This window comes from Adiantum capillus-veneris, chromosome 8 (genome assembly GCF_014529385.1).
Source record: "Adiantum capillus-veneris isolate H3 chromosome 8, ASM1452938v2, whole genome shotgun sequence".
In the NCBI taxonomy this organism is placed as follows: Eukaryota; Viridiplantae; Streptophyta; class Polypodiopsida; order Polypodiales; family Pteridaceae; genus Adiantum; species Adiantum capillus-veneris.
Genome location: NC_140938.1, coordinates 51,795,792 through 51,822,080, shown reverse-complemented (window position 1 = coordinate 51,822,080; position 26,289 = coordinate 51,795,792). Strand labels below are relative to the sequence as shown.

Genomic DNA, 26,289 nt, shown 5'->3' with positions numbered 1-26,289 from the left:
GTCTTCTAGTTCCGGAGCAGATACGGAATCACATGGTAGCACATCTGAGGGCTCTAAAAAACTAAGGGAACCAGATGCAAATTTAACAAAGGATTCCAGAGAAGAGAGGGGATCGGATGATAGTGCGTCACAGGGCTCCGACGATCCAGACTGACGTATCAACGGACAAGGGAGTCCAGCAAGGCTACCCACAGGTGAAAGAAGGTAAAGAAAATTAGCTGGTAGATCAGAAAATTCCACAGTTTCAGATTGAGGTGCCAAGGACAGTGAGACCATCAAGGCTACCAGCAGGTCAAAGGGCACAAGCAAAAAACAGAAAGGTAAGCTAGGTCACTGGGTACTTTTTGGCCCTCGATGCAAAGTGGATGGAGGAGGAGAACCTTGCAAATTTTCTTCAGAGAGAGCTGTACCTTGAAGCTTTTGAGCTACTACTAATGTCTATGCCAAAAGTTACCCATGAATCAACAGATTGAATCTGGTGCAGTGTGTACTGCACAAGAGGGGAGCCACTTCACTCCTTTGTCATAGTTGCCTAGATTAAATAAAGTCACTAATTTCTCATTGAGATTTTAGGGTACTAGTAGGCTAAGAGTATTTTGCATAATGACTTTATGAATGGATGTGCACTAAATTGGAAATTTCCTTAATTTAATTGAAACCATGTGCTCTTTCATGTGTGTATTGTTAGAGACATGTAGAGAATGATATGCTAGGGACGGTTCACACCCGGTAAGTGCATATGCTAAACTGACTGTGCAAAAGAGGGTAATGCAACTATGACGGGCGTGGACATGCACGTCCTGCTAGAGGCTCACAACGGTGCCAGGCTAGGTCGTATGCTAAGACTGACGCTAGACTATGGCGTGAAGTACGCACGTGACAATAAAACTGCTACACCTCCTAACCCACGTCCTCTATGCTCTGATCTCACTTCTTTTCTACAAGTGGTCTCCCAATGGTATTCCATCACTCTAGCCAATGTGACACAGGGAGTTTGATGTGTCTCAGAGTAGAAAATAATGTATCTTCCCTTGAAGCTATCCTGAAATGCACCAACATCTAGCTTCAGTCATCCATTATAGTTCCATACTGCCATTTTAAGGCTGGTCCCATAGGTCTTGCACCGTCATGCAATGCGTCTTTCCAAGATCACCACTCTCCCCCCTCTATAGAAAGCAATATTTCCCTTTCCCTCGCAGCCTTGATTTCTAGCATCAGTCCTTGCATGTGTGCAATTTGTGCTAAACTGAGGTCATCGCCCAGAAATATCCCAATTTGTTTAAGAGTTGGCTCCTGCTTCAAGAACTCTCTCCTAGTTTCCACAGTAGGGAAACGTAAAATGAGTGCTCTTTCCTTGGAACTTCCCCACTGTTTCCTTTCTTCCCCACTCTCCATGCACCTGTGTGAGTGGCTTCAGAAATACCCATGCATTTCAAGAGTTCTTTTACTTCTTCTTCAACATTTCCAAAGTCCTTGAGGCCTATAGCACGCACATGAAGGGCTCTAGTCTTCCTCTTCTGCTCTTCCTCAATGGTCATATTGATAATGGTGGTTGTCGGTGTAGCTTCAGCCATCTTGGCTTTTCACCCATGAAGTGGCTGTTCTAGCCTTCTGCTCTAAAAACGTGCTCACGGTGGTTGTGAGTGTATTTGCAAAATATGCAAGGTGGTTGTAGCATTGTAGTGAGGCTTTAAGTTAAGATTTTGGAAGGCCTTTAGTCACTCGAGACTCGTCTTTGCAGAGCACCCTATGCTCACAGGTGGCCATGAGGCCTTGCCACAGGTTATATAAAAAAAAATTATGGGGCTATGACGTCCAAACTTGAGTGTGGACTATCGGCCATGCATCACTTCTTTTGGAGTTTTTTTCCAAGGGTTAAGGTGGAGTCTACATGGTGTTCTTTTGGATGAGTGAAAGGAGCTGATGTTTTTTTTTGAAAGCAGAAAAGGATGTAGTCAGTAGGGGGTTGAAGCCGACATGAAAGAGAAAGAAAAGGTTGCATTACATGAAACAAGGGACGGGTGTGTTGTTGCAGGTGGGAGGTAATGCTGCATAAAAAAACAAAAAAGGAGGCACACTACAGGCAGGGAGAGGGTGACGTGAGCAGGAAAGAGGCTGTCCCGACTTTTCCACCTAAATGTGACCTTTGCTTTGCTCTGAGTTTGATATGCATCTGGATCAAATGTATTGTCTGGTTGGTCCATCCTTTATGAAATGTGCCTTGACGATTTCTGTGGTAAAATCCTAATCGAAGCCCTCATGACCTACTATGTCAACTAATGCAAGTTTGCACGCACCCTGTTTTACCAGCTGACTGCACAACCTCTACCCTTCCGCGTGCAACACTTGCAGCGTGTGTGCGCACCACAGAGAGAGAGAGAGAGAGAGAGAGAGAGAGAGAGAGAGAGAGAGAGAGAGAAATGAAATGAAATGAAATGTTATATTAACGTCTTCAAAAGGCCAGAGTGACCTATGAGACCAAACTGATACAAAAGTGGTGAGTCTGTTACAATGTCTAAAAAGTGTGAAAATGTGAAAATAAATGCGAAAAACTAAATACAAAGTATTAGATAAGCATTCTGGGTGTCTGGCTAGAATGCTTCTAATCCTTTGTTGTAGTCTCCTCCGGTGAAGTGTGCTTCTGCATCTCGGTCGTGGTCGTCTCGATTTCCTAAGCTCAGTCGCCCTGTCAATGAGGGTGCCTTTGGTATGAATGTGGGTACTCCTTTGTGCTCGCTGCTGGCCTCTCGCTTCTCCTTCCATTCCTGCTTCTCTCGATCCGAAGAAATCTGTGATCTGCCTCTGAGGCTGTAGTGCTCTTTGTCTTCTCATTAGATTATCCCTGTGCCGATGTAGTTCCAGTAGGTATAGGCCTAAGCACCTTTGATCTTGGTATTGCATGACTCTATCTAGAGGTCCAAAGCCTTCTTTAAATAGGCAATGGAAACGCCCACGTATCTCATAGTATACGGTGTTGTGGCATATGTAGTGTAATTCTGTCTCCGGCTCCATTCCGCATAACTTGCAAATTTTGCTCTCAGTTGGGATTCCCCTAAATCTGCCAAATTCAATTTCCAGCTGGTGTGAGGATGTACGAATCTGACCAATAGCACATCTCAAACCATGAGACAGGTGGGTATCCATGTAGCTCGGGCGAATCACAAATCCATCTTCAGATAGCTGTAGGAAGTTTTCTTTGTAGTCGGCCATCTTCGTGCCCAATTCTTGTGTAGGGTCTACCCATGTCCTCTTAGTATCCAACTATATAAGATCCTGACGGATGATTTTATTAATCTCCGTTCGTGTAATTGCCAGTGATGGAGCCTCAAGAGAGTATTGGTCGGAGGGTAATCTTTCCATACTGAACCCGTGTCTCTGAAACCACGAAGACAGTTGCGCATACCAGCATGATGTATCCCCTTTCATTGCTAACTGTCGAGAGGATTCGAGGGCCAATCTAGTATATCGGCAATTACTTGTATCCCACAAACCATGTATAAAGGACACTGATCTGGTAAGAGCTTCAATTTCTATCGGAGGGGCAGCTAGTTCCGCTCGGATAATCGCGTGTGGTACGGAGGCCTTGGCTCTAATCATTCGGGAAATCATAGATACCAAAGGTCTCTCCATTGGCTTCCAATTATCCTGATCCACAGATGGTCCCCAAATCTGGACCCCATAAAGCATAGCCGAAGCCACCACAGTATCAAAGAGCCAAAGTTTTGTTCGTGGTTCCTGAAATTGCACTTGTGAACACATCCTCTCCAACCCTCCCAAGGTCGCAGAGGCTCTGGACAATCTAGCCTCCGCTGCTTTCTTAAGAGTAAACTTCGGTCCTGCAAATACCACACCAAGGTATGTGTATGCATCTGTGTACTCTACTGTATCCTGGCCATATGCAAATGTAGGTGCCGATCTCCTAACCCACTGCGGTGTGGTGTTAAACACCATAACTTTGGTTTTACCCAAATTCACCGACAGTCCGCTGTCCTCCGCGAATTTATGTAATGCATCTAACTGCCTCTGCATTCCATCTGGTGATTCTGCTATCAATACAATATCATCTGCATAAAACAACAAAGGGATCCATGACCCTGCAAGTTGAGCACCTCTGTCACCCTCTCTATCAATGTAATCTGATACCTCATCTATATACATACCAAATAAAGTAGGGGACAGTGGGCATCCCTGCTTTACTCCAATGGTGGAATGAACAATGTCGGAATCCCCTTTTGGAGTACGTACATAACCAGTTACTGACCAGTATAAGGCCATGATCCCCCAAATAATCTCTTTGGGGACCCCTAACTCTTGCATTCTGCGCAGCAATCTGGCCCTTGGTACTGTATCAAAAGCTTTCCGAAAATCCACAAAGCAACAATACATCCTTCTCCCGCTTGCTCTTTCTTCCTCAATAATGGCTCTGAGCGTAAGAATGTGATCTAAAGTGGAATAACCCCTCCTGAATCCAGCTTGTCCTGTTGCCCTTATGCCCTCATTCTCTGCCCATCTACTCAATTTTTGTTCCAGAATGGATGCGTACAGTCGGATCAATGTGTGACCCACCATAATGGTACGGTAGTTCCCGGGTATCATAGGATCCCCTGACTTGAAAATAGGTACGATAGTAGATAATTTCCAAGATTCAGGTAATCCTTCACACATGACCCGATTAAACAGAGGAGCAAGGACTTCTGAATGTAGATCCCTTGCATGGATTAGATGTTCTGCTACTAAACCCTCATGATCATATGCTCTTCTTGTCTTCATCTTATCAATGGCTTTTTCCACCATTTCAGCAGTAAAGAAAGTACTAGTAGCAGGGCATGGCTCTAGCGGATCTGGTAATGGAGGCTATCCAGATACCGTATATAATGATGTTACATATTGACCCCAAATCTCAGGAGAAGTAACTGTCGGAGGTGATGAGTGCTCGTGAAATAAACGCCAGGCCTCATGTGAGTCCTGACTCAAGAAGAGCTGATATAAATCCTTCTCCAGTTTGGCTAAAAATGCCCTTTTCTTGCGACGTACTATACGCCGAAGAGCAATCCGAGCCTGCTTATGTGTGATGGTCCCAAGTGTAAGCTCTTTCTGGACCTGGGTTCTCGACTCTCTGCATTCCTCGTCGTACCAACTGTTTTGAGGCATGTTCCCAGATCCTCTCTTCTGATCAGGCTGAGTATGTGGGTATGCCTCTTGTGCTGCTCCATGTAGTATCTCTGTTAGCTGAGAAGTAATCTCCTGCTGCCCACATCCTACTATAGATCTGTTCCACATAGACTGAATCAGTCTCTGGCGTGAAAGTATATCTTGTGTGCGTCTTCTTCCAATGTACTTGAGAGGCATTGTATTGGAAGGAGATTGATAGGGTCAAGAGAGCATGATCCACTGCAATCCCAAACGGTCTGGGTCCCACCTTAAAGTCCTCGATACTAGAAATAAATCTTAGTGAAGTCATGACATAATCTACTGTGCTGGCCCCATGCCTGTGCCGGAAGCATGTGAATCCCCCAGATAAAGGGAAATTCTCTAGACCATTAAGTATGGCCAAACCATGTGTAGTTGCCATCTCCATGAGATGTCTCCCATATTCAGTGTGTTCTTTATCCTGTGAGTTTCTAGTAAGCCCCTCCTGTGATAAATCCACTTCTCTGAGAATTTCCTCAGAAGTATCATAGAATACTGCTTGAGAGCTGGCCGTTCTGGCATTAAAGTCCCCTAAGAGAACGTTGTCTCCATCTCTAGAGAACTCCCATATGTCATTATTCAATATGGAGAAAGGGGACTGTCCTTTAGGTGAGGAGTAGACTGATCTACTTGGAGGGAAGTAGCATATAGCGATATATAGAAATCTACCTGTCTCGGCTCTCATTCTCACCCACATATACCTTGCTTGTTCATCTTTCCTGATAATTTGTAGTAGTGGTCTCAGCTCCTCTTTAAATAAGACTGCTACTCCTCCTGAACCCCGGCTACCTCGTAGAGATCTCTTGTCTGGTCGACCAGCTGTTTCCCATAAATACCCCTTCACATGTGGCATAAGCTGTCCCGGTATCTGGTGTGTCTCCGAATAGAAAACTATGTCTCTGTCCCTAAAGCTGTCTTCAAAGGAACCTACATTTAGCCTATATGATCCATTACAATTCCATGCCGCTATGCGGAGCGTCGCTCCATAGGTCTCGCACCGTCATGATGCGCGCTTTTCCAGAACCACTACTTTCCCTCCTCTATAAAAGGCGATTTTCCCCTTTTCTCTTGCTGCCCTGATCTTTGGCATCAACTCTTGCATGTGTGCCACTTGTGCCAATGTAAGGTCATCTCCCAAGAAAATCCTGGTTTTCTTAAGAGTTGGCCTCTTCTTTAGAAATTCTTTCCTTATTTCTATATTCGGGAAGCGGAGAATGAGTAGGGTCTGTGATGCCCATGCGTTGTAGCAGTTCCCTCACCTCTTCATCTACATTCTCTTTGTCCTTGACTCCTGTGACCCGCACATGCAGAGCCCGAGTCTTCCTTTTCTGCTCTTCCTCAATGGTCATATTAATAATGGTGGAAGTAGGTGTGGTCTCAGGCATCTGGGCCTTCCCTTTTTTCGCATCCTCAATCCATTTCTCTGCTTCATCAACCTTTTCTTGTGTCTTAACAAGACGTTCCGCCCATGAAGATGCCGTTTTCGATTTCTGTTCATCTCCTTCCCGTAGAGCTTTCATCTGATCCTTCATGTCCTCGAGCTCCTTCAACACCGAAGGTTGGTCGTCTCCCTTCTCCTTAGTTGCAGATTTGCAAGCCGCAAGTTCTCCTTTTAGCTCCTCGATTATTGCATCTTTTTTCTCCATGTGCTTTTCCATATTTGTTCTCCATGCTTCAAAACTTGCTACTGCCTCATCGAGTTTCTTTTGCATAACGCATTCTGTTACATTTACTTCGGCCTTGATTAGGTTTCGTAATTCCGTTTTCACGATCTGAATTTCCTCGTTATGTATCCCCCGGATCTCTCTCCTTAGTTCTCTCATCATGTCTCCATACATGGAGTTCCTGCAGCTCTCGGCGTTCGCGTGCATTTCCTTCCTGATGTCATCCCTCATATAGTTTAGCTCTGATTTGAGCATCACCTGGACCTTCTCCATCAATAGCTCATCATGTATCCTGGAGGTTTTCCCAACGCGTAAAGATCCTGGTGATAGTACAGTATCTCTGTTTCTCCGTTTGAAAGTAGCCGTTGTTTTTTTTGGGGTGGTGTAGCTATCTACACCCGGCCCTTCCCCTTCGGTAGGCGGGTCCATCGAACCCGAGCCCCAAATCTGGGATAGGGTACTAGGATACTAGGGTGAGGGATTGAGAGTATGGCAAACTTAACCAGTTTACCTTAAGGCCTTAAATCGCTTTAAATTGGACGCAAAGAGAAGGCTTAAAATCTCTTTTAGACTTAAAATTTACCTTAGGGCTTAAAAATTGAAATAAACTTAGACGTAGGGGCTCTTGACTTCCTACGCGTAGAACAGCTGGGGCGATTCTTGGCCTTGCTACGCGTAGAACAGCTTGACGTGCTACGCGTAGGACTGCGGGGAACAGACATGCAGCGCGAGCCTCAGGGCAACATGAGCGCGAGCCTCAGGGCGGCATCAGCAGCCCGCCATGGTATCCTTCTCGCGAGGGGAATCAGCAGCCCACCATGGTGTCCGTCACGCGCGCAAAGAGCAGGGGCAGCAGCAGTCCTTCACGCGCGCAAAGAGCAGCCCGCCCTCAGCAGTCCTTCACGCCCTCAGAGAGAGCTGCGCGCTCAGCCCTCAGCCCGCTCAGAGAGAGAGAGAGAGAGAGAGAGAGAGAGAGAGAGACAGAGAGAGAGATGTGCATTTGGGAACATGCATGATCAGTTTTTACCACAGCTCCATACTAAGTGAATCTGCTTAAATATGAGACAAAAAAAAATTCAGCAAGATGAAAAGTGTAATCAGCTTCTTACATGTGCCGTACACTACTCAGGCCTTGTAAAGATGGTGGCAGTGGACCTGATAAGTTGTTCGAATCGATTTGCAGCCTATTCAATTTGGAGAGGTTGCCTAACTCTGGTGGCAAAGTTCCACTGAACTCATTACCATCAAAAAGCCTGTAAACATTTGAGCATTAGCAAGTTCAGCTAGCAGCTAGATCCCTGAGTTCAAGCACAACAAGAACTGCAGAAGCACTTACAGCAGAGAAAGATTGTTTAATTTTCCTATTTCCGGAGGAATTGGCCCTTGGAGTGTGTTCCACATGAGATTACTTGACATAAAAAGAACATAAGACCAAACTTTAGGCATAATAGGAGGCTCATATCAAAGCACAGTCTGATAGTAAAAAATCCTTACAGTATTGAAAGATGCGTCAAATTTCCAACATGTGGCGCTAGGATGCCCGTGAAATTCATGTTCATCAAGCGGCTATTAGTGAACAATTATAATCCAGAATCACTTTCTACAAACTGGAACTTTTGTTTGCAGTGTGACATAAGATAGATGTCAAAAGAGTGCAGACTTACAGCTCAGAAATGTATTGTGTACCATCAATGGGTGCACAATAAACTCCTGTCCATCGTGGGGTCTCACATGGATCATCTCCCATCCAGTTGGAAAGCCTGTTGAGCCCATCCCCAATGCTTTCTTTCATTGCCAAAAGAGAGGTAACTGAACGAAGAGAGCATACAATCCCACCCAATATGTTCAGCACAACACCCATGTACACACAAAAAAACCGCCACCATTCTAACAGCCTGACAAAAATAACAGATAGCATCTAAATGTGTACCATTGAGGTTCCATTCATGTTTGTGCATTGAATTGACGCATAAAAAATATCTCATTATAAAACAAAAGTTGTGAACAAGAAGATGAATGTGTTAATTACTCAAACAACCAGAAGGGCTACAATCGTGCCCTCCTACAACTTTGGAAGACGTTAATGATACAACGGAGACACAAAATGGGCTCAGAGGGCTCTGTCACAAAGGGAGGTGGGAACAGCCCCACCAATGCCCATATTGCCACAAATGTGCCTTTCTCTCTAAAGAGGAAGGGAGCAACCCACCATGTATTGATGAAAAGCCTGTCATCATTCCAGCACATTGTTTGAGCTGCTTTGTAAGCAGTCGTACTGGCTGCATAAGGTATGGACCAACTCGAACCACGGGTCTCTGATGGTCTCACATTAGGAAGAGGATGGGGTGTAGGAGGGCTTCTTTATTTGCCATGAGCTTAGGAGGTGATTAAGATTATTACGAATAGGTGTATGCCATGTGTGCAAGAATGGTGGGTGTGTAAGAGTGGTCAAAGGATGTACTTTTCCCCCCAAAAAGGAGGTGGACAATTTTATGATTTTTGGCCTTCATAACTCCCACATATGATCTCCGATTTGAGTGGAGATCATAGATCTGAAATCTATGCGTCAAGCTCTTTCCGTAGATATGCTACATGATATGGTTTTACCAGCTAGATTTTAAATTTCATTTTGGGGGAAAATTTTGAATTCAAATAAACTAGCCGTTTTGCCTGTTTGCATTCAAAAGATGTCCTTTGATTACTTTCTTAAAACTAAAGGTTTGACTTCCTTAAACTGCCAAATAAAGGGGCCCCATCTAGACCCCATTCTCTTCCTAATGAGTAGATGGCAAAGCAACAAGGCCTCCATATGAACTGCAGGAAGGCTTCTAATGAGCTCCTAGTTCTCGTCATGCTCTTGAATCCACAACTGCAATGCCACATCTAGGGAGGTGCAATGGATGAGACACCTCTCCTAGATCCGACCTGAAATATTATCAACCTCAACCATGCACCCTAATGCAAGGTCGGAAGGTGTGCAACACTCCAATGACTCCAACATGGCACTTCTCAAAAACGTTTCCTAGCCTCACCATCGGGACAAAGGACCATTAACAATGTGCGTTACAATAAGCAAACTTGTAATCTAGATCCTTGGGTCGAGGATCTAAAGGCCACAGCAAGACAAAGCACTCACACGAAACAACCAAGGATACTTTGGAGACAATTATTAGATCGTATCCACTAAGAAACAATGGCCATATTGCTTACTTGCATAAGCAATTAGAGAGTGGACATAAGGTGAAGGTGACTCTGTAGAGAGTTTCTTGACCAAGGTCAAGGATTTCACAGACTCTTTGAGGTGGTAGAGATGCATAGGCTCATGAATTGATTGCATTATATGTGAAGTGTGCTATCATTACACACACTCCTGCAAAATCCGGATGCTTCGGATACACTTGCTTGATTGTACCAAGTGGAAATGAGGCTTGTGTTGCTAGCCTGGGTCCTGCACAAGAAATTACTGATTAAGCACATGAATGAAAGTGACTCTATGGACAGTTTCTAAGTTCCGCTAGCTGTGTTGACGTGGCATCTGTACGGAAATCGCAGATTGCGCTGGCAGCTTTAGCGCTAGTGCTTTTGGAGCCAGGAGATTTTGAGTTGAGGCTTTTCATGTAATTGCTTTTCCATGGCCAAGGGCCTTTAAAAAAGTTCCCTTGGCCTCTTTGTAGCTCATATATGCTGACGAGCCTGTGAGCAGAGAGGACCCGCGGGCAACTGTACTCTGCTCAAACATTAATACAAAAAGAAATACTGAAAAGGGGCGCCAGTCTTTGGGGCCAATCTCTCTGGGCATGAAACTATGTCGGGCCGTGTCGACTCAATTGAACTGTGATTTAAGTGTGAAGTATTTAAGAGTGATTCTCTCTCGTGTGTCGTGGCAAATTTGGGGTGCCCAGTCTGTTTAAGTGGTATCAGAGCTCAATCGATTTCTCTTCTACCGAGAAATCTAAATCCATTTTTCCATGACACACATGAATTTTGGCAAGAATCAGACGAATCCGTCTGACACTTTTGGAATAGGAGGCAGCACAGGCAATTCAAATGGATCAGTAGAGCAAGAATATGGGCCACCTCGGCCTACGGAGTATCAACTAATGGAGATGCAACGTCAGCAGAGCAGGTTGATGATTGCGCAAAGGAGATGCTCTAGTTTGTGAAGGATCCACAATATGCCAAATTTTTGACCCGACACCCAATTGATGAAGTGCATATTCACTGGCAGAAAGCCATTGACACACCAATAAAGTCAGCCCTCAAGAAACCTTCTATCCCAAGGATGTTTACTAAAGATGACGTTGTCGGAAGGCACGTCAATCAACTTTTGGCAACGAAGAAGCAATCGAAGAAGCGCAACAAGGGGACTGACTACCCTAGTTATTTGGGCCATCAATCTTCTTTTGCAGGTGCAAGAAAACAGAAGAAGCATGTACGCTTCGAAGGATTGTCCAGTTCGTCCTCATCTTCCTCTGACAGCTCGGATAGCTCTTCCTCTTCTGATTCGCATGATGAAGAAGAAAGAACCAGAAATTTGGAAAGAACAAGAAGAAGGCCAAGAAGAGCATAACATATCACAAATCTCGACACTTTTCTGACAATTTTGGCAAGGATTCATCCTCTTTTGAGAGTTCGGACTCCGATGACCACATGTTTTATTCAAAGATGAAGCACTTTTACAGAGCCAACCAATATGATTTTCTTGAGGACAAGGGCAAAAAGACCAAGGAATTCAAGGAAGGTGGACACGCAATAAAATTTGAAACCTTTTCGGGGTTTCGAGATGCTCCCAAGGCTTTAGCCTTTATTCAACAATTTGGCATAGCATTCTCTAGAGGGCGCTACTCAGAGCACTCCAAATCAGGAGGGCAACATCATTTTTGAAAGGAAATGCACGAACGTGGTGGTCCACTCTTCTCTTATGGAAAGAAGCCCCGACCAAGTGGTAAAAGTTTAAACAGCTCTTTATTTCCTCTTGGCTGACTCAGGAGTACGAACGAGATGTGATTACCGCTTTGGAACCATCTTCGTATAACCAAGGCCAACACTTTGGATGCTTATTGTAGGAGATTTTGGGATGCTTTTCTACCTGCTGCTTCTTTTAAGGTCACTTTCAAGCAGCAAATCGAGCGATTTTGCTCTGGACTTCCCAAAGAGATCCGAGATTACTGCCTTCAGCAGAAGTCCGAGTCCATACAACAACTGATGGGACATGCTAAGCAAGGATGTGCTATGCATTCGGGGGAACCTGACTTACCCCGCTCATCAAGTTTTGACACCAAGGACCGGAGACAAATAGTAATAGAAGGACACAAAAGTTTCAGAAAAAGAAGGATGGATGACCCCAATTGTCAGAGGAACAGAAATTAGAATACCTCAATGAAGGGATGTGCTTTGACTGTGGAGAACAACTACACATCTCTGCAAGGTGCCCCAAACAGGCACAAAGAGGACAATCAGAAGGTAGGCCAAAGAGCTCCAGAGAAGCCGAAGAATGTGGCAAGAAAGGAAAGATGAAAGCAAGACTGGAACCAGATTGGATGGGGACCGTCGATCCAGATCAAATGGATGAAAGCACAAAACTTTGTCGTGCATGGGGCAAAGTACGAGATCAAGAAGCCCTCATCTTCTTTGACAGAGGAGCCAAGGCCAACTTCATTTCACTCGAATTGGCGACTCCACTTGGAATTACGCCCGACAAAATGAGGCCACAGGCGGAGGCAGTTCTAGCGGCACCCAGACAGGATGTTGCAATTACACTTGTCATTGGCAAGCTTAGTTTGCATTGTCAGGGGTATTTAGGCCATGACTACTTTTAGATCATGCCTTTGGAAGGGTATGACATCCTCTAGAAATCCCTTGGTACCACAAGAACAACACCATGGTTGATTATGGGGCCAAAAAAAGCTACTTTGAAGAATTAGAAGGGCAAGAAAATTGTGCTTGATGTAAAATTGAAGGGCGAGTCCGTCCCTATTGTATCGGCTTCGGCCATTTACAAATTGATAAAATCCAATCTTTTCGTTTACTCGATCTACTTGAAAGAATTAAATGATGAACAACGAACCAATATGTCTGAATTGGATAAGTAACAACAAGAGTTTCTATACACACGGGTTGATTATTTCTCTGAAGGCCTATCAGGCAAGTTACCTCCATCTGGTTCTGAGGACCATACGATTGATTTGATTCCTGGAAGTACACCACCGAACCGGCCACCCTATCGAGTTAGCCGAGCCCATAATGAAGAAATAATGAACCAAGTAGTAGAACTTGTAGAAAAGGGTCTCATCTAACCTAGCACGTTGGAGAGGGGGAAAGGGGAACACACCCAGCACACAACACAATGCCTCACTATAGCCCAGGGTACACACAGCGCCCCAATCCACTAGAGTTCACCTTCAAAACTCAAAACTATCCGCAAGCAAACCATTGCTTTCACACAATCATACGCACATACGCCTTGCAATGCATCAGACAGACTCAATCACTCCGCTCCGCTCAATTCATAGCCTTCCATACTCATACAACCTCTCTCTATCTCTCTTTGCACGACCAGCCTCGGGGGGCACACAGGCCTACACACGCCCGGAAACACACGTACACAAGCAGAGAAGAGAAGAGGGAAGGGGGAATGACGCCAAGAAACAGTAGGGAATAGTCTTCCAACATAGGCAATATCATGTACAATCAACACACCGCCGGCATGAACCTCGGCAACCAAAAACAAGAGCTCCAAAAGCTTTGGCAAGAAAAAACCCTCCTTGGTCCAAAGACCCTCTTTGGCCAAAAGACCCTCACAAATGAACAAAAACCTCCTTCTATAGGGGTGTGCCTAGAAATCTCAAAAAAGAAAAATGTGGTGTCATTCCATGTCGTGCACTCCATTTGAAGTTCCTTTTAGCATTAACTTGCATTGCCAACACTTGGCCTAGCTCACTTTGGAAAGCTTTGCATGGTGTGTCCACTTGCCCTTTGCACCTTTGATTTTGGACGGCCGGACTTCTTTTTTCTTGGCCCTTGAGTATCCTAGCCAACTGTCTTTACCGCCACCTCCTTGCAGTGGGACCCCTTCCCCTCAAGGCAATAGCGATGTCGCTATTGTGGGGGGGAGGGGGGTACACCCCTTACCTCAAAAGTTTTGGCCCAAACAGGCGCGGGCACCGCCTCTTGGCTACCTGCCACGTCATCAACAAACTCCCCCGCCATGCGGCCACCCACGGGTGCCACCGCCTCGCCGCCTTGCCAGCCGCCGCCGCCAAAACCACCAACATTCCACCCCTGCAGCGCCGCGCCTCACGCGCCATAGCCACGAGCTCCAAGAGCTCTCCACGCCCTTGCTACACACCCAATGAGCCTCACGGCCCTGCTAATATAGGCTCCTCTGCCGCACTCCCTCAGCGCATGTGGGATTCGTCTCCCGCCACGTGGCAGCACCCAGTGCCTTGAGCCTTAAGCCCTTGAAGATAAGCAAAAGCCCATTGTTTTTTATAAAAAAAAACCAAAAAACTTTTTTGCTTGCACTTGCCTGGCTCCCATTTTCTACTCCCGTGTCGTACTGCTGAGCCACAAAGCCCGGGTGAAATCTTGCACTGCCGCCTTGCTTCTCCATAATCCTCATTGCTACCCGATTTTTCCAGGCCCAAGATCCAATGCGACCAAAACACGATCAAACCATCTGCAATCAACTTCGGGCAAAGATACCCAATCTTACGACTGTCGTAACTTCTTGCTCCGGACTCCGTTGGCATGCAGTCTCTTCCTGTTAGCTCCGTATAATGTACACTCCGCTCTAGAACTTTGTCGAGGCTCAGAAGATGCCAGACGGCACATTTTCCAATGTGGCCAAGTGGGCTCAGACCCGGTCCCCCGTCCAAACTTTGACAGCTGATATCTTGCTCACCGTAGCTCCGATCATCGATCTGAAAAGACGAGTAGGCTCCATGAATTGAGCTCTACACATCTATACCTCAAACTCCACTTGGACCACCTGTCTCCAGCCGCCCTGTCCGGCAAGAACCTGCAAACCGCCAAAACTTCAACCTTCAATAACTTGGGCTCTGTAGCTCGGTTTGATGAACCGTCTGGACCTGCTCCTTCAGCACTTCAATCTCTTCATTCCTGGATCCCAAAACTGCACTTTGCATTTCTTTCACCTGCTACCCCAATTAGCCCCTTATATAGCCTTTCTTGGCCTATAAGCCGCATCATGCATACACTTCCGCTGCTACCTGCTATCCCGTGACCTTCCTAGCTGCTCTAGTCCTTTACCATGCTTCTGCTTGCCTGTACACATCTGCCCATGTCACCTTCTAGAGTCGACACACTTTGGCTGCACCAACGTCATCTTTTTGTTCTCCGAAAATTGCTAGTACTAAAGAAAGACGGATCTTGGAGAATGTACATTGACTACAGAGCTCTCAATAAAATCACCTTCAAGAACAGATTTCCTATTCCAAGGATCAATGATATTCTCGACAGACTACAGAGATCCTCTTGCTTAAGCAGAATTGATGTAAAGAGTGGATATCATCACATCTGAATTGCTCCGAGGGATGTCTACAAGACTGCTTTTCGGACAACCTTTGGCTTATACGAATATTTGGTTATGCCTTTTGGACTTACGAACGCTCCAGCGACATTTAATCCAATAATGGATAGGATTTTCCAAGAGTATCGATCTTTTGTGGGCAGCTGTACTTTGCTCAAGCATTAATACAAAAAGAAATACCGAAAGGGGCGCCAGTCTTTGGGACCAATTTCTTTGGGCATATAACTACGTCGGGCCGTGTCAACTCAATTGAACTGTGAAGTATTTTAAAGTGATTCTCTCTCGTGTGTCGTGCCAGATTCTCGATCACTATTACAGACTTGGGCACCCCCATTTGTAAATCTCGCACAACACACGAGAGAATCACTGAAAATACTTCACAACTTTGTCACACTTTAAAATTGATTCGACACGGCCCAACGTGGTTCCGTGCCCAAAGATATTGGTCCAAAAAATTGGCGCCCCTTTTGGTATTTATTTATATATTAATGCTTGATAAAAGTTACAACTCCCGAGGATACCTCTGCTCTCAGACTCTTCATCTAGATGCTCTGGAGAGTGAGGCCCCAAGGGCTCTTTTAAACAGTACAAGAGATGTCAAAAGCAAAGCCCCAAAAGCAATCAATTCAAGCATCAATTCAAGCTGGAGATTCCCAAAAGAAGACAACGTAATTTGCGGAAATCCGTACAGCCTACCATGTGGCATCTGCAACGCAAATCGCGGAAATTTTGTACGGCCCTACCACGTCAGCATCCGTAGGATCTGCCATGTCATCGTGTTAGTGCATTTTACAAAAATCCCTTTCAGGGTTTAAGCTTCTGGTATTAGGGTTTCGAGCCCCACGGCCGATGCTTCATAAGTTCTTCAAGTTAGTTCGTTCAGTTTCTCTTATCCACTTGGCCATTTCTCTGCTAGATAATCATGCCATGTCATCACTTTGCGACAAACCCCCTCTTGAAAGAATTGTAATCGCCCTCGATTACGCCTACAAAATCAGACACAAGCCATAAACCAATTCAGTAGACATTGACTCTAAGTACCAACGCACTAGACGACACAAATCTAGTACTTGCACAAAGACGACAGTCGCTGAACATCAAATCACATTCATATCAAATCACATAGAGTCCATCGAGATCTAGGACCATGATTCCTGGAAACTGTTTAGAAATCGCATCTAGATCCACATCAAACCTCACTAATGTCGGATTAACTAATTCTTATTGTGATCGTGTCCTAGAATCTCAAGACCGAAATGCTGCAGTCATTTCTTCTTTCAAACCTACACTCAAACACAGTCACATATGAGAGCACACATAAATCAGATTCATCTCGAGAATTCCCACGTCGAAGTACTTATTTCATAAAGTCATCCAGCAGAATACTGTCAGCAAATCAGTATTCCTGAAGTCCAAAGGAAAATCAATGACTTTTTTCCATTTGGGTAATCTGTGACAAAGGAGCGGAGTGACTCCCCTCTTCTGCGGTCCCGTCTACACCAGATTCAACCCAGCTGATCTCTGATCTCTCGTCTCAGCAGAAGGAGTGCAGATGGACCCGGCCAAAATTGAGACTATCCGCGATTGGCCTGACCTAAAGAATGTTCATGAAGTTCGAAGCTTTTTGGGCTTGTGCTTTTATTATCGACGGTTCATTCCAAAATTTGCAAAGATAGCTTTACCTTTGCATTTACTGACTCAGAAAGGAGTCCGTTTTATGTGGGGGACCGACAGAGGTGACCGCTTTTCAGGCGCTCAAAGGAAAATTGACTATTGGACCAGAGTTGGCTTCGCCAGACTTGCAAAAGCCATTCGAAGTTTATTGTGATGCTTGTGGTCGTAGTCTGGGAGCAGTTTTGATGCAAGAAGGCCATGTCATTGCTTACGAGAGCAAGATGTTTTCACGGCCAGAGTTGGTAGCACAGATTTATGAAAAAGAGCTATTGGCAGTTATACATGCTCTTACATAGTGGCCACACTATTTATTGGGAGCTGATTTCACAATCTTTACGGATCATCAGAGTTTACGCTGCTTCTTGTCAGAGAAGCAGCTTTCGAAAAAACAGATGCGATGGGCTAACATCTTGTCACAGTTTCACTTCCAGATTGTCCATGTTCAGAGACAGAAGAACTTAGTGGCAGATGCATTGTGTCGGAAGCCCTTAGTTCTGGCTATTTCCGCGATACATCACCGAAGCTTCAAGGATATGGTTGACCAGTACGCCACAGATCCTGACTTTGCTGACATTTTTACCCAGTTACAGAATGGGGAGACAGTTTCAAGTTATTCCATATGGGACGGCTATTTGATGCGGAATGATGTTGTGTGTTACACAGCCTTTGAGGGAAAACGTTTTGACAGTGCCATTGTCCACCTTTTACGGGACACCGCAGCATAGATAGCGTTGCTTCTATTCGCCAAGGCTCAAAAAGGATGTGGATGACTTTGTTCGCAGTTGTTTAGTATGCCAAAAGGTAAAGTTTGACAATCATAAGGCACCAGCACCTCTACAGTCTTTACCCATTCTCTCCCACCGCTGGGAAAGCATTGCTATGGACTTCATCTTTGATCTTCCCAAGACTCAAAGTGGGCACAATGGCATTTTGGACAGTCATTGACAGATTTAGTAAGAAAGCTCAATTTATTCCAGTAAAGAAGACGATCAAGCCTGATCATTTTGCGAGACTATTCATTGCTCAGATTTTTCGGTTACATGGCATGCCTCAGACAATAGTTTCGGACAGAGATCCCCGAATTACGAGTTTGTTTTGGAGGGCAATTTGGGAGAACATTGGCACACAGTTGTAGTTCTCATCATCATTCCACCCGCAGATGGATGGGCAATCTGAGATAGCCAATTCAAAAACGCTGCTGGCTGATCTGGAAAACGCTGGTGCAAAGCTATAAAAATGGTGGTACTGCAGGCTATTGCTGAGAAGGGCACTACTGCGGGTATTGATTCTTCTGCTGCCTCTTCTCCTTCTTCTAGCGCCCAAGGGGCTTCCTTTATAGCATGGATAGAACTGGGTCAAGTAGCCTGCTATAGCAAACCCCACGATTCTCGAATTTGAAGGGTCATCAATAATTAAATTGCCTATAAGAGGTGGTTCACGCGAGATAGGGAAAGTGGTCCAATGTGGTGACAATGTTTATGCTTGGTGCAGGGTATTGATGCTAATGCTAATGGGTTGTGCAATAAGAGGGTATGCAGCTACTCTAAGTGCCTGGACATGCACGTCCTGCGTACAGGCTCACAAAGGTGCCAAAACACTTCCTAGGCTGACCGAAACCCTACAAGTAATTGTCCACATGCACGTAGGGTTAGATGTGCACGTGACATTCTCATATGATGCCAAGCTGTGATGACATCGTCTGGGCATATGTGAAAGCTCTCTAGAATTTTACCCACTTCTTAGGTGCTTTTCTGCGCAACAAGAGAGTAGACCACCATGTGTGTTTCCTTTCAAGTAAGATGCCGCCCTTCGCACCTTGGAGCGTTCCGAGAAATGACCTCCCAAGAAGGCGATATCAAACTACTGTACGAATTCAAGGGCTCGATGGGTGTACTAGTAGCCTGAAAACATATCAATCTTGACTTTTTGACGCCCATCCTCAAATTCCTTTGTCTTCTTGTTCTCTTACTCACTGTCAAAACTATCATCAGAGGATGGAGTCTCCTCCTCTGACCTGCTAGATGGCTTGTGCGGCGTGCCTCATAGACTTTTTCACAAATCTCTAGAAAGAGGATAGAAAGATGGTCCCCTTCTCTCTAGCACCAAAAGCTGCCAGTCAATTTGTAGAAATCCGACGTTGTGCCACGTCGACAGTCCACGCAAATTTTGGGTCCTTGCTTGATTTTATCCTCTTGTGTCCCCTGGTCCCCATCGGACGGGACCCATAAGTTGGAACAACTTATAATATTGTGTTTTTGTCAGTTTCTCTAGGTTTTGTCCGGTCAGACATGCAAACGTCATCACTTTGTGACATAATAGTACATAATGATCAATATAACGTGAGTTTTGAGAGGACATAGTACATATTAGTATACTACATAGAAGTTAGAACCTAGAAGAGGGACCCGAGGACTTACCGAGCCTTTACAAAGGCGACGTGATCATGATAGAAGAACCGGGCAATGGCAGCATCCAAATCCTCCTTTTTCGGATCCCAAGACACATCTAGAGTGCTTTGGCAAAGGTTTGCAAGAGGGTTGAAGAGGTAGGCGTAGAGAAACTCGATCGGAACAATGCTTGCACTGCCACAGCACTACCTCCACAACCATTTGTAGAGGGAAACACCAAACAGTTTGGGCCGATTACTTGGCGCTTGAATCGGGCATTGCCTTTAGCTTGTAAGATGGCACCCTTGGCAACAAACTCCACCTTCTTCTTCCCCGCCATTTCTTTACAAGAAGCAACTTGTTGTCCCTCTAGTTGTAGGATGTCTGCTCGAACTTTGGTCATCCCAGACTTTCGTTTAAAGCCACAATGCTTGCATATTCATGAACGTGAAGCACCGTCCATTGCCAAGAGTTCGGAGGTGGTCACATCCCACCATGACCACTCCCCGGCTTTCTTCTTTGTTCTCTGAGCACTCGAGGAACCTTCACCATGGGAGGGGGGGGAGAGAGAGAGAGAGAGAGAGAGGGGGGGGGGGGGGGTGGAAGGTTGAGAGCTTAAGCCTTGACTCTTGAGAGCTTGAGAGAGAGAGGTAGAGGTTGAAGCTTTCTTGCTTGAGATATTGAGAGACTGAGGGTGAGCGAGGGGGAGAGGTTGTAGGCTAGAGTTAAGGGCTTCAAGCTCCTTGAGAGAGAGAGGGAGAGTGAGGGAGAGAGCTTGCTTGCTTGAGTGTGAGGCTTGAGCCTTGCTTGCTTGCCTCCCTTTATATAGTAAAACCATAGTTACTTGGAACAAGAAGTCATAATGGGGAACAAGGAACGGCAACAGGCATGAAATGCCACACGGATACTCACGTTTGAAACATGGCGCGGGGATTCAGAACGGGAAGTTTGGAATGGTAACAGGGGAACAGAGACCAAAAATGGCCATTCCCTCTAACTACAGTAAACATCCCCCCCCCCCCCCCGCTCCCAAAAAAAAAAAGCTTGGTGTGAAGAGGGCCCAAGGGCCAATGCCCCTACCTCCCTGTAACGTGCAACAGAATTGAAATGGTGAAGATCTAGACTTTACACTTCCACGAATCTTTACTTCTTTCCTTGCTTGAGTGTGTGTTATTTAGTACGAATGATGGTTTCTTTTAGAGACAAAATGAGAGAGAGAGGTAGAGATGTGGAGGAAGAGAAGAAGAAGATAGTTTTACCGTCGTAGAGAGAGAGAGAGACAGAGAGAGAGAGAGAGGAGAATGACACCTGATGGGGTCCCAACCAACCCTCTCAAGAGCCCCCCACATTGTTGCCGATGTGGTATTTTCTTTTGATTGAGTAAATGGAATGTACACAAATGCAATACCTCAATGTAGACTCTATTGACTCGAATGGGAAATGTCGCCTCGGTACTCTTCAAGATGAAGCACCTCCGGGGCTAATTTGATGCACCTTTGGATCCGTCATAATGAGGGTTGCTAATTGCCACCAAGGGGTGGATCCGGGGCTGTTTCACCCTCCCGATCTGAGAGGAATGAAGGGCTGAAAACGCAGATGATGATGGAGCCAAAAATAGACAGCAATGGGCACTCGGTGCAATGAGGGAATGGCTGAGAAGAGGCTTAATGAGCTGCTGAAGATCCGGGCTGCAACAAAGAGATTGGTGTTAGCAAACGGGAGGCTTTCAGGCGAGGAAGATGGGCCAAAAGCTGAAAACGCTGGCTGCATGGCTGATCCGGAGCAAATGGACTCAAGATAAAGATCCAAAACGCCAGTTAGGTGGCCGTTACTGCAACTAGCTTCAACCAGGGAGAGGCTTGTGAGCGGCAAAGAGGGGAAAACGAAGCTCCCTACAAATGATTTGGACCATGTGTTGGAGTTCAAGCCCGTAGGTCCGAGTTCAAGGCACAAGCATCTGGCAAGGAACCAACACAACGTATAATAACACTATGGATGTGTGCACCAATCCATTGTTGTTGGCTGGATTACATACGGGATGCGTTTCAAAGTTCATTGTCTAGGAAAGTTTGGACGTAATGTGTTCATAGTTCACGAATGGGGATTCTTGGACGTAGTGTGGTCTAGAGTTCAATTTTTTATGAGGCAACAACCGAATGGCATTCTTCTAAGGTAAAAAGTTGGTTGTGTATCCAGTAGTAGATGTCACTACTAGGGTGTCCATGGTAACTTCTTCATTGACTTGGTCTTCCGACATACGTCCATTATGAGTTGCAGAGAGGGTGTTAAAGTTATAGCATCTCAAGTGAATGACCCAATGTGATCCCAATATTTATTTTGGCTTTAGGTATTTATTTTACTTATTTGTCAAAGTCTTGGGTAGGGCAATTTATTGAGGGGGATACTTAAGGGCCCCAGGTTAGTATATAAGCAACACCTTGCTGCCATTGTATAATCACAAATTCATTGCCCGGGAAGTTGGTTCATAACTCACTCTCTCTCTCTCTCTCTCTCTCTCTCTCTCTCTCTCTCTTATTCTCTCCATTTCTCTACGCCTCTGCATCGTCGACTTTGAGAGTTGGGGCCTTGTCATGCCAAGCTCATTCGTTACTAGTATTGAGACTCCACGTGTGCATGGCTCTGTACTAGCTGACCGATAGGGTTCACGTGAGAGATCCAGCTACAAGCAATTCCAAGATCTGGTTGTGACTGGTCATCCCTATCAATGCCTTTGTTGCTATTCTTTTGGGCATATGGTCTAAGATTGCCTTATCTCTTAACTCTTGCAATGGATATTTTCTCTATTGGGTTTTATCTCAAAACTTCTTGCTGTTGTCAAAGGATTCTGGAAGATTGCCTTGCCTCTTAACTCTTGCAATGTACATTTTCTCTATTGGGTTTGTCTCAAAACTTCTTGCCTAAGTTAGAGGATTTTGAAAGCTTTGCTTTTGATAGATTGGATCTCTCTGGAACGGAACTATGCCGGGCCGTGTTGTCCCTCTCAGTTGTGATTAAGTTATTTTCAGTTTCTCTCACTTGTGTTGCATCAGATTCTCGACTTGGGGTGTCCAAGTCTGTTACGGAGAGTGACCATCATGTACGTAGTCAACAAGAGTCCATCCAAGGTAATGCCGCGTGGCACTCTCAATACTGGCAGTATCCTCTGGTGTCAAAGGGTTCAAGAGCAGCCATAGTAGTGCCCGTAAACTGGCATGGTAGCCGCCCATGGACAATGATTGGAAGGAGGGATGCCAATGGGAATGTGGATTGGAGGAAAATCTCTCTCTCTCTCTCTCTCTCTCTCTCTCTCTCTCTCTCTCTCTCTCATGCAACGACCAATGCGATCCATATCCATCATTTATATTTGTTCTCTCTCTCTCTCTCTCTCTCTCTCTCTCTCTCTCTCTCTCTCTCTCTCTCTCTCTCTCTCTCTCTCTCTCTCTCACATGCAGCGATCAATGCGAGCCATCTCTAGATTTTGATACACATATCCACCATTTTGTATTTGTTCTCTCAAAGACACACCCACTTTTTGTAAATGTATCTCTCAAGCTCTTGGTACCCTCCTTTTACAGCTCTAGTAGAGTTTCTGTTCGGTTAGTTTCTTTCTTTTTTTTAATCGAAACCTTGTATCAGATTCACCATGTAACTCTTTGTTCTCATAGATTAATATGGCCTTTAAAAGACGTTAATATAACATTTTGTTTAATCTCTCTCTCTCTCTCTCTCTCTCTCTCTCTCTCAACCTGAGTTCAAGACCTGCCCATAATTATCTGTTGAAAGTCAATTGGGATTGTTGCTAGGACCTTAAAAAGATCTTCTTCTTCTTCTTTCCCCCTCTGCACATATGTATTCCTATAGTATGATCTCTTCATTGAAGAAAATAAAGAAGTGAATACTTTTTTAAAGGTGAATGAATAACGAGCTCCTAGCTTGTTTGAGCTTTATCTCTTCATCACCAAGCGAGTGAGAGCTTCAATTTTTATGACAATTAAGGTATAGAAGAAGTTTTGGACAAATTCTCACAATAATTCCCACATTGTGACTTACCTCAACATCATGAGCTTCTGTGAGACAGGCACCGCATACCTAGCTAGGTATGATTGGGGGCAGGGGACCACCGGCTCGGTGGGAGGGCCGGTGGTCCCCTGCCCCCAATCGTACCTAGCTAGGTATGCGGAGCCTCTCGAGCAGAAGCTCATGATGTTATTCATTGTATGAAAAACACTGGAAAAGACTCCGTTTTCCTACATGAGAAAATTTCTAAATCTTCTTGTGTATCTGCAATAAACTGGTGAAGTGAAAGAAACTATGAAAGTAAGAACAAAAAAGAAAGCAATACAGTACTACAAGATTGAAACACAACCTTCATAACTCAAAGCCTTAGCTCACTGCCATGCAAATTGTTTTGAATCAGCCAATTCTCCTTGAATGTTGTTAATGCTATGCAATCCTGATAACCCAACTGCTCGAATGGTGAGGAAAGATAATGAGGAGGCTCACCTTCGGTGGGGTCGGAAACTCCATGGGCAGCTTTATGCATAGCAGCCAGAAAGAGAGCACAGGCGATGAGGAATGTCTGCGTATCAACCATATTTGATGTTGTTGAGCAAAATATACTCATTTCATGAAGGTTGCGCAATTATGGACTGCAGTGTGGTAGCCCGAACGCGCGCGCGCGCGTGTGTGTGTGTGTGTGTGTGTGTGTGAGAGAGAGAGAGAGAGAGAGAGAGAGAGGGAGAGAGAGAGAGAGAGTAATATCACATGGTGGCTGTTGATGGCTGCATGGCTTGCAAGTTGCATCACGTTGAAGAGAAGGAGCGAGTCTTTTTCTTTGACTGGCAAGACCACCGATCCATCACGATTCTTATAGATAGCATTTTGCCTTGACAATAGGGACAAGCAGCACGAGAGAGACATTTCATTGTATTGTCTCATCATCATGGGCACATTCAACATTGGCCTTTAAGACTCCTCCCTTTGGGCCCCTTTGGGTATAATTTATTTGTCAAAACCCCAATTATTTGATAATAAGTCTCCTGCCATGTGCTTCCAACCGTGTTCAAGAAAAGTGTGTGCCTTGGGCCGGTTGAAAAAGCAAAACATCCGGTTGAAGGGAGGTGGAGAATGAGAAAATCCGCTTGGAAAATTAAAGAAATAAGAGATAAATTGCAAAAAATGCCGATTATTTTGGAAATTTTCCACTTTAAATCTACCCTAAAAGAATTTTGTATGTTTATGAAATTGATTTTTCCCAAACAATGGCTTCCAAGCTTCACATTGCCTTGATTGTTGTGAATTAACCAACTATTAATGTCATGTCTTCGAGTTAGGTACCCCCCAAAAGGAGGTCGGTAATCGTAAAAGATAGATTGAATGTAGTTGATTTGATGTGGAGAGCTTCACCAAGAGATGGGGGTAATGTGTGGGTTTTGCAACTACACCTCATTGAGTTGCAGTTAGTTGAGGGGGGAGGGGATAACTGAAAATAGTTCCCCCCCCCCCCTCCCCCCTTGTGGAATCCCCTTAATCTCCTCTTCCATGCATCAATCGTCAGAGTTTTGAGCGATGTTTTTTACAATCAACTCCATGGGCACCTCGATGTTCCAACCTCATGTAAACTTTATACCACCAACGGTATTGTTTCTCTCAACATTACAATACAAACAATGTGAAAGACACATGGTTTTGAAATTGTAAAATGAAAGGGAAGTCAAGTTATATAAGGCTATGAAATAAAGGGGCGCATTTTTTTTCCCAGTACAACGCGTGAATTTATATAAGAAAGAGCATTACAATGAAAGGCCTACCAGCCTGATACAAATAGAACAAGTGAAAGGGTCACGATGGCTTTCTAAAACAATGAGGTTCAAAAATGTCTCTTTTATGAAGCGACCGAGTTTCCTTCTTGCAAAGAAGCGAACCAAAAGTACTAGAAAAAAATTTTTAATTTGTGGATTTTTAAACTAAGTGCTCACATATTTCATATGTCTCTTGCCTTTACCATGACTTGCTCACGTGTGTGTGAGATATATATATATATATATATATACACACACACACACACACACATATATGTATATACAGAACTCATTAATCTATATATATAAATGTGTGTGTGTGTGTGTGTGTGTGTGTGTGTGTGTAGAATTTATTAGAATCATACAAGGTGAAGCTTCACTTTAGTATTTTAAAAGAATAGAATGCAAGAGAAGTCAAGCTATGTGAAGATGTGAAATGAAAGGTGAAATAAAAAGATCCATTTTATATTTTAAAATCGAAATAACATTTAAGGTAATTTTGCATCAAATAATCAGATACTACTTATTTCACCATATTTGGCAGATACTACTTCTCTCACCATATTTGGCAAGCAAGGAACCGCCGCGTGTTTGAGGGGGATCTATTGTGGCAAGCTTTTGTGAAATCATACAAGAGAGCAGAGTGACGATCCACATGATCGGAGGCAAACAAGCCTCAGAGGATTGGTCTAGAACCATACATGTCATGATGACAACTTGTAATAAGTAAAGCCTAGGAGTAGTTGTGGTCTCTCTGCCAAGCAAAAAACTTGTAATCTTTTGACCCTCAAGGTTCGGTTTGAGCTTGAGGTTGGAGTATATTTCGGATGTTCTTAATACTATCCACTCACAATTGTGAGTTTTTGTAATAATAATAATATAAAAAGTTTGAATCGTCATTGAAAACATTGAAAGTATGCTAAATCAACCATACTCTAAGGCTTCTTTTATAAAGCCAAAACCCAAAAAAAAATGACACCTTATTTTTTGGGTTTGGGCTTATGCCTAGAGGCTTTGGTGGG

At 44.6% G+C, this 26,289-nt stretch overlaps 1 protein-coding gene across 2 annotated transcripts in view; it reads right to left on the bottom strand.

Annotated features, from left to right (window-relative positions):
- Window positions 1-24,286, bottom strand: part of LOC147452130 (putative LRR receptor-like serine/threonine-protein kinase At1g06840) — a 101,584-nt gene extending 77,298 nt beyond the window's left edge. Inside the window, exons 1-5 of one of the 2 annotated variants that reach the window (XM_086517933.1) lie at window positions 23,970-24,286; window positions 8,519-8,663; window positions 8,349-8,420; window positions 8,191-8,262; window positions 7,964-8,107 (exon numbers count right to left, since the gene is read on the bottom strand). In XM_086517933.1, the coding sequence (XP_086374059.1) occupies window positions 7,964-8,107; window positions 8,191-8,262; window positions 8,349-8,420; window positions 8,519-8,663; window positions 23,970-24,090 (554 nt within the window). In that variant the 5' untranslated portion in view covers window positions 24,091-24,286. The remainder of the gene's footprint in view (window positions 1-7,963; window positions 8,108-8,190; window positions 8,263-8,348; window positions 8,421-8,518; window positions 8,664-23,969) is intronic. The other variant, XM_086517932.1, reaches the window with a different exon arrangement.
- Between the last annotated feature and the right edge of the window lie 2,003 nt (window positions 24,287-26,289).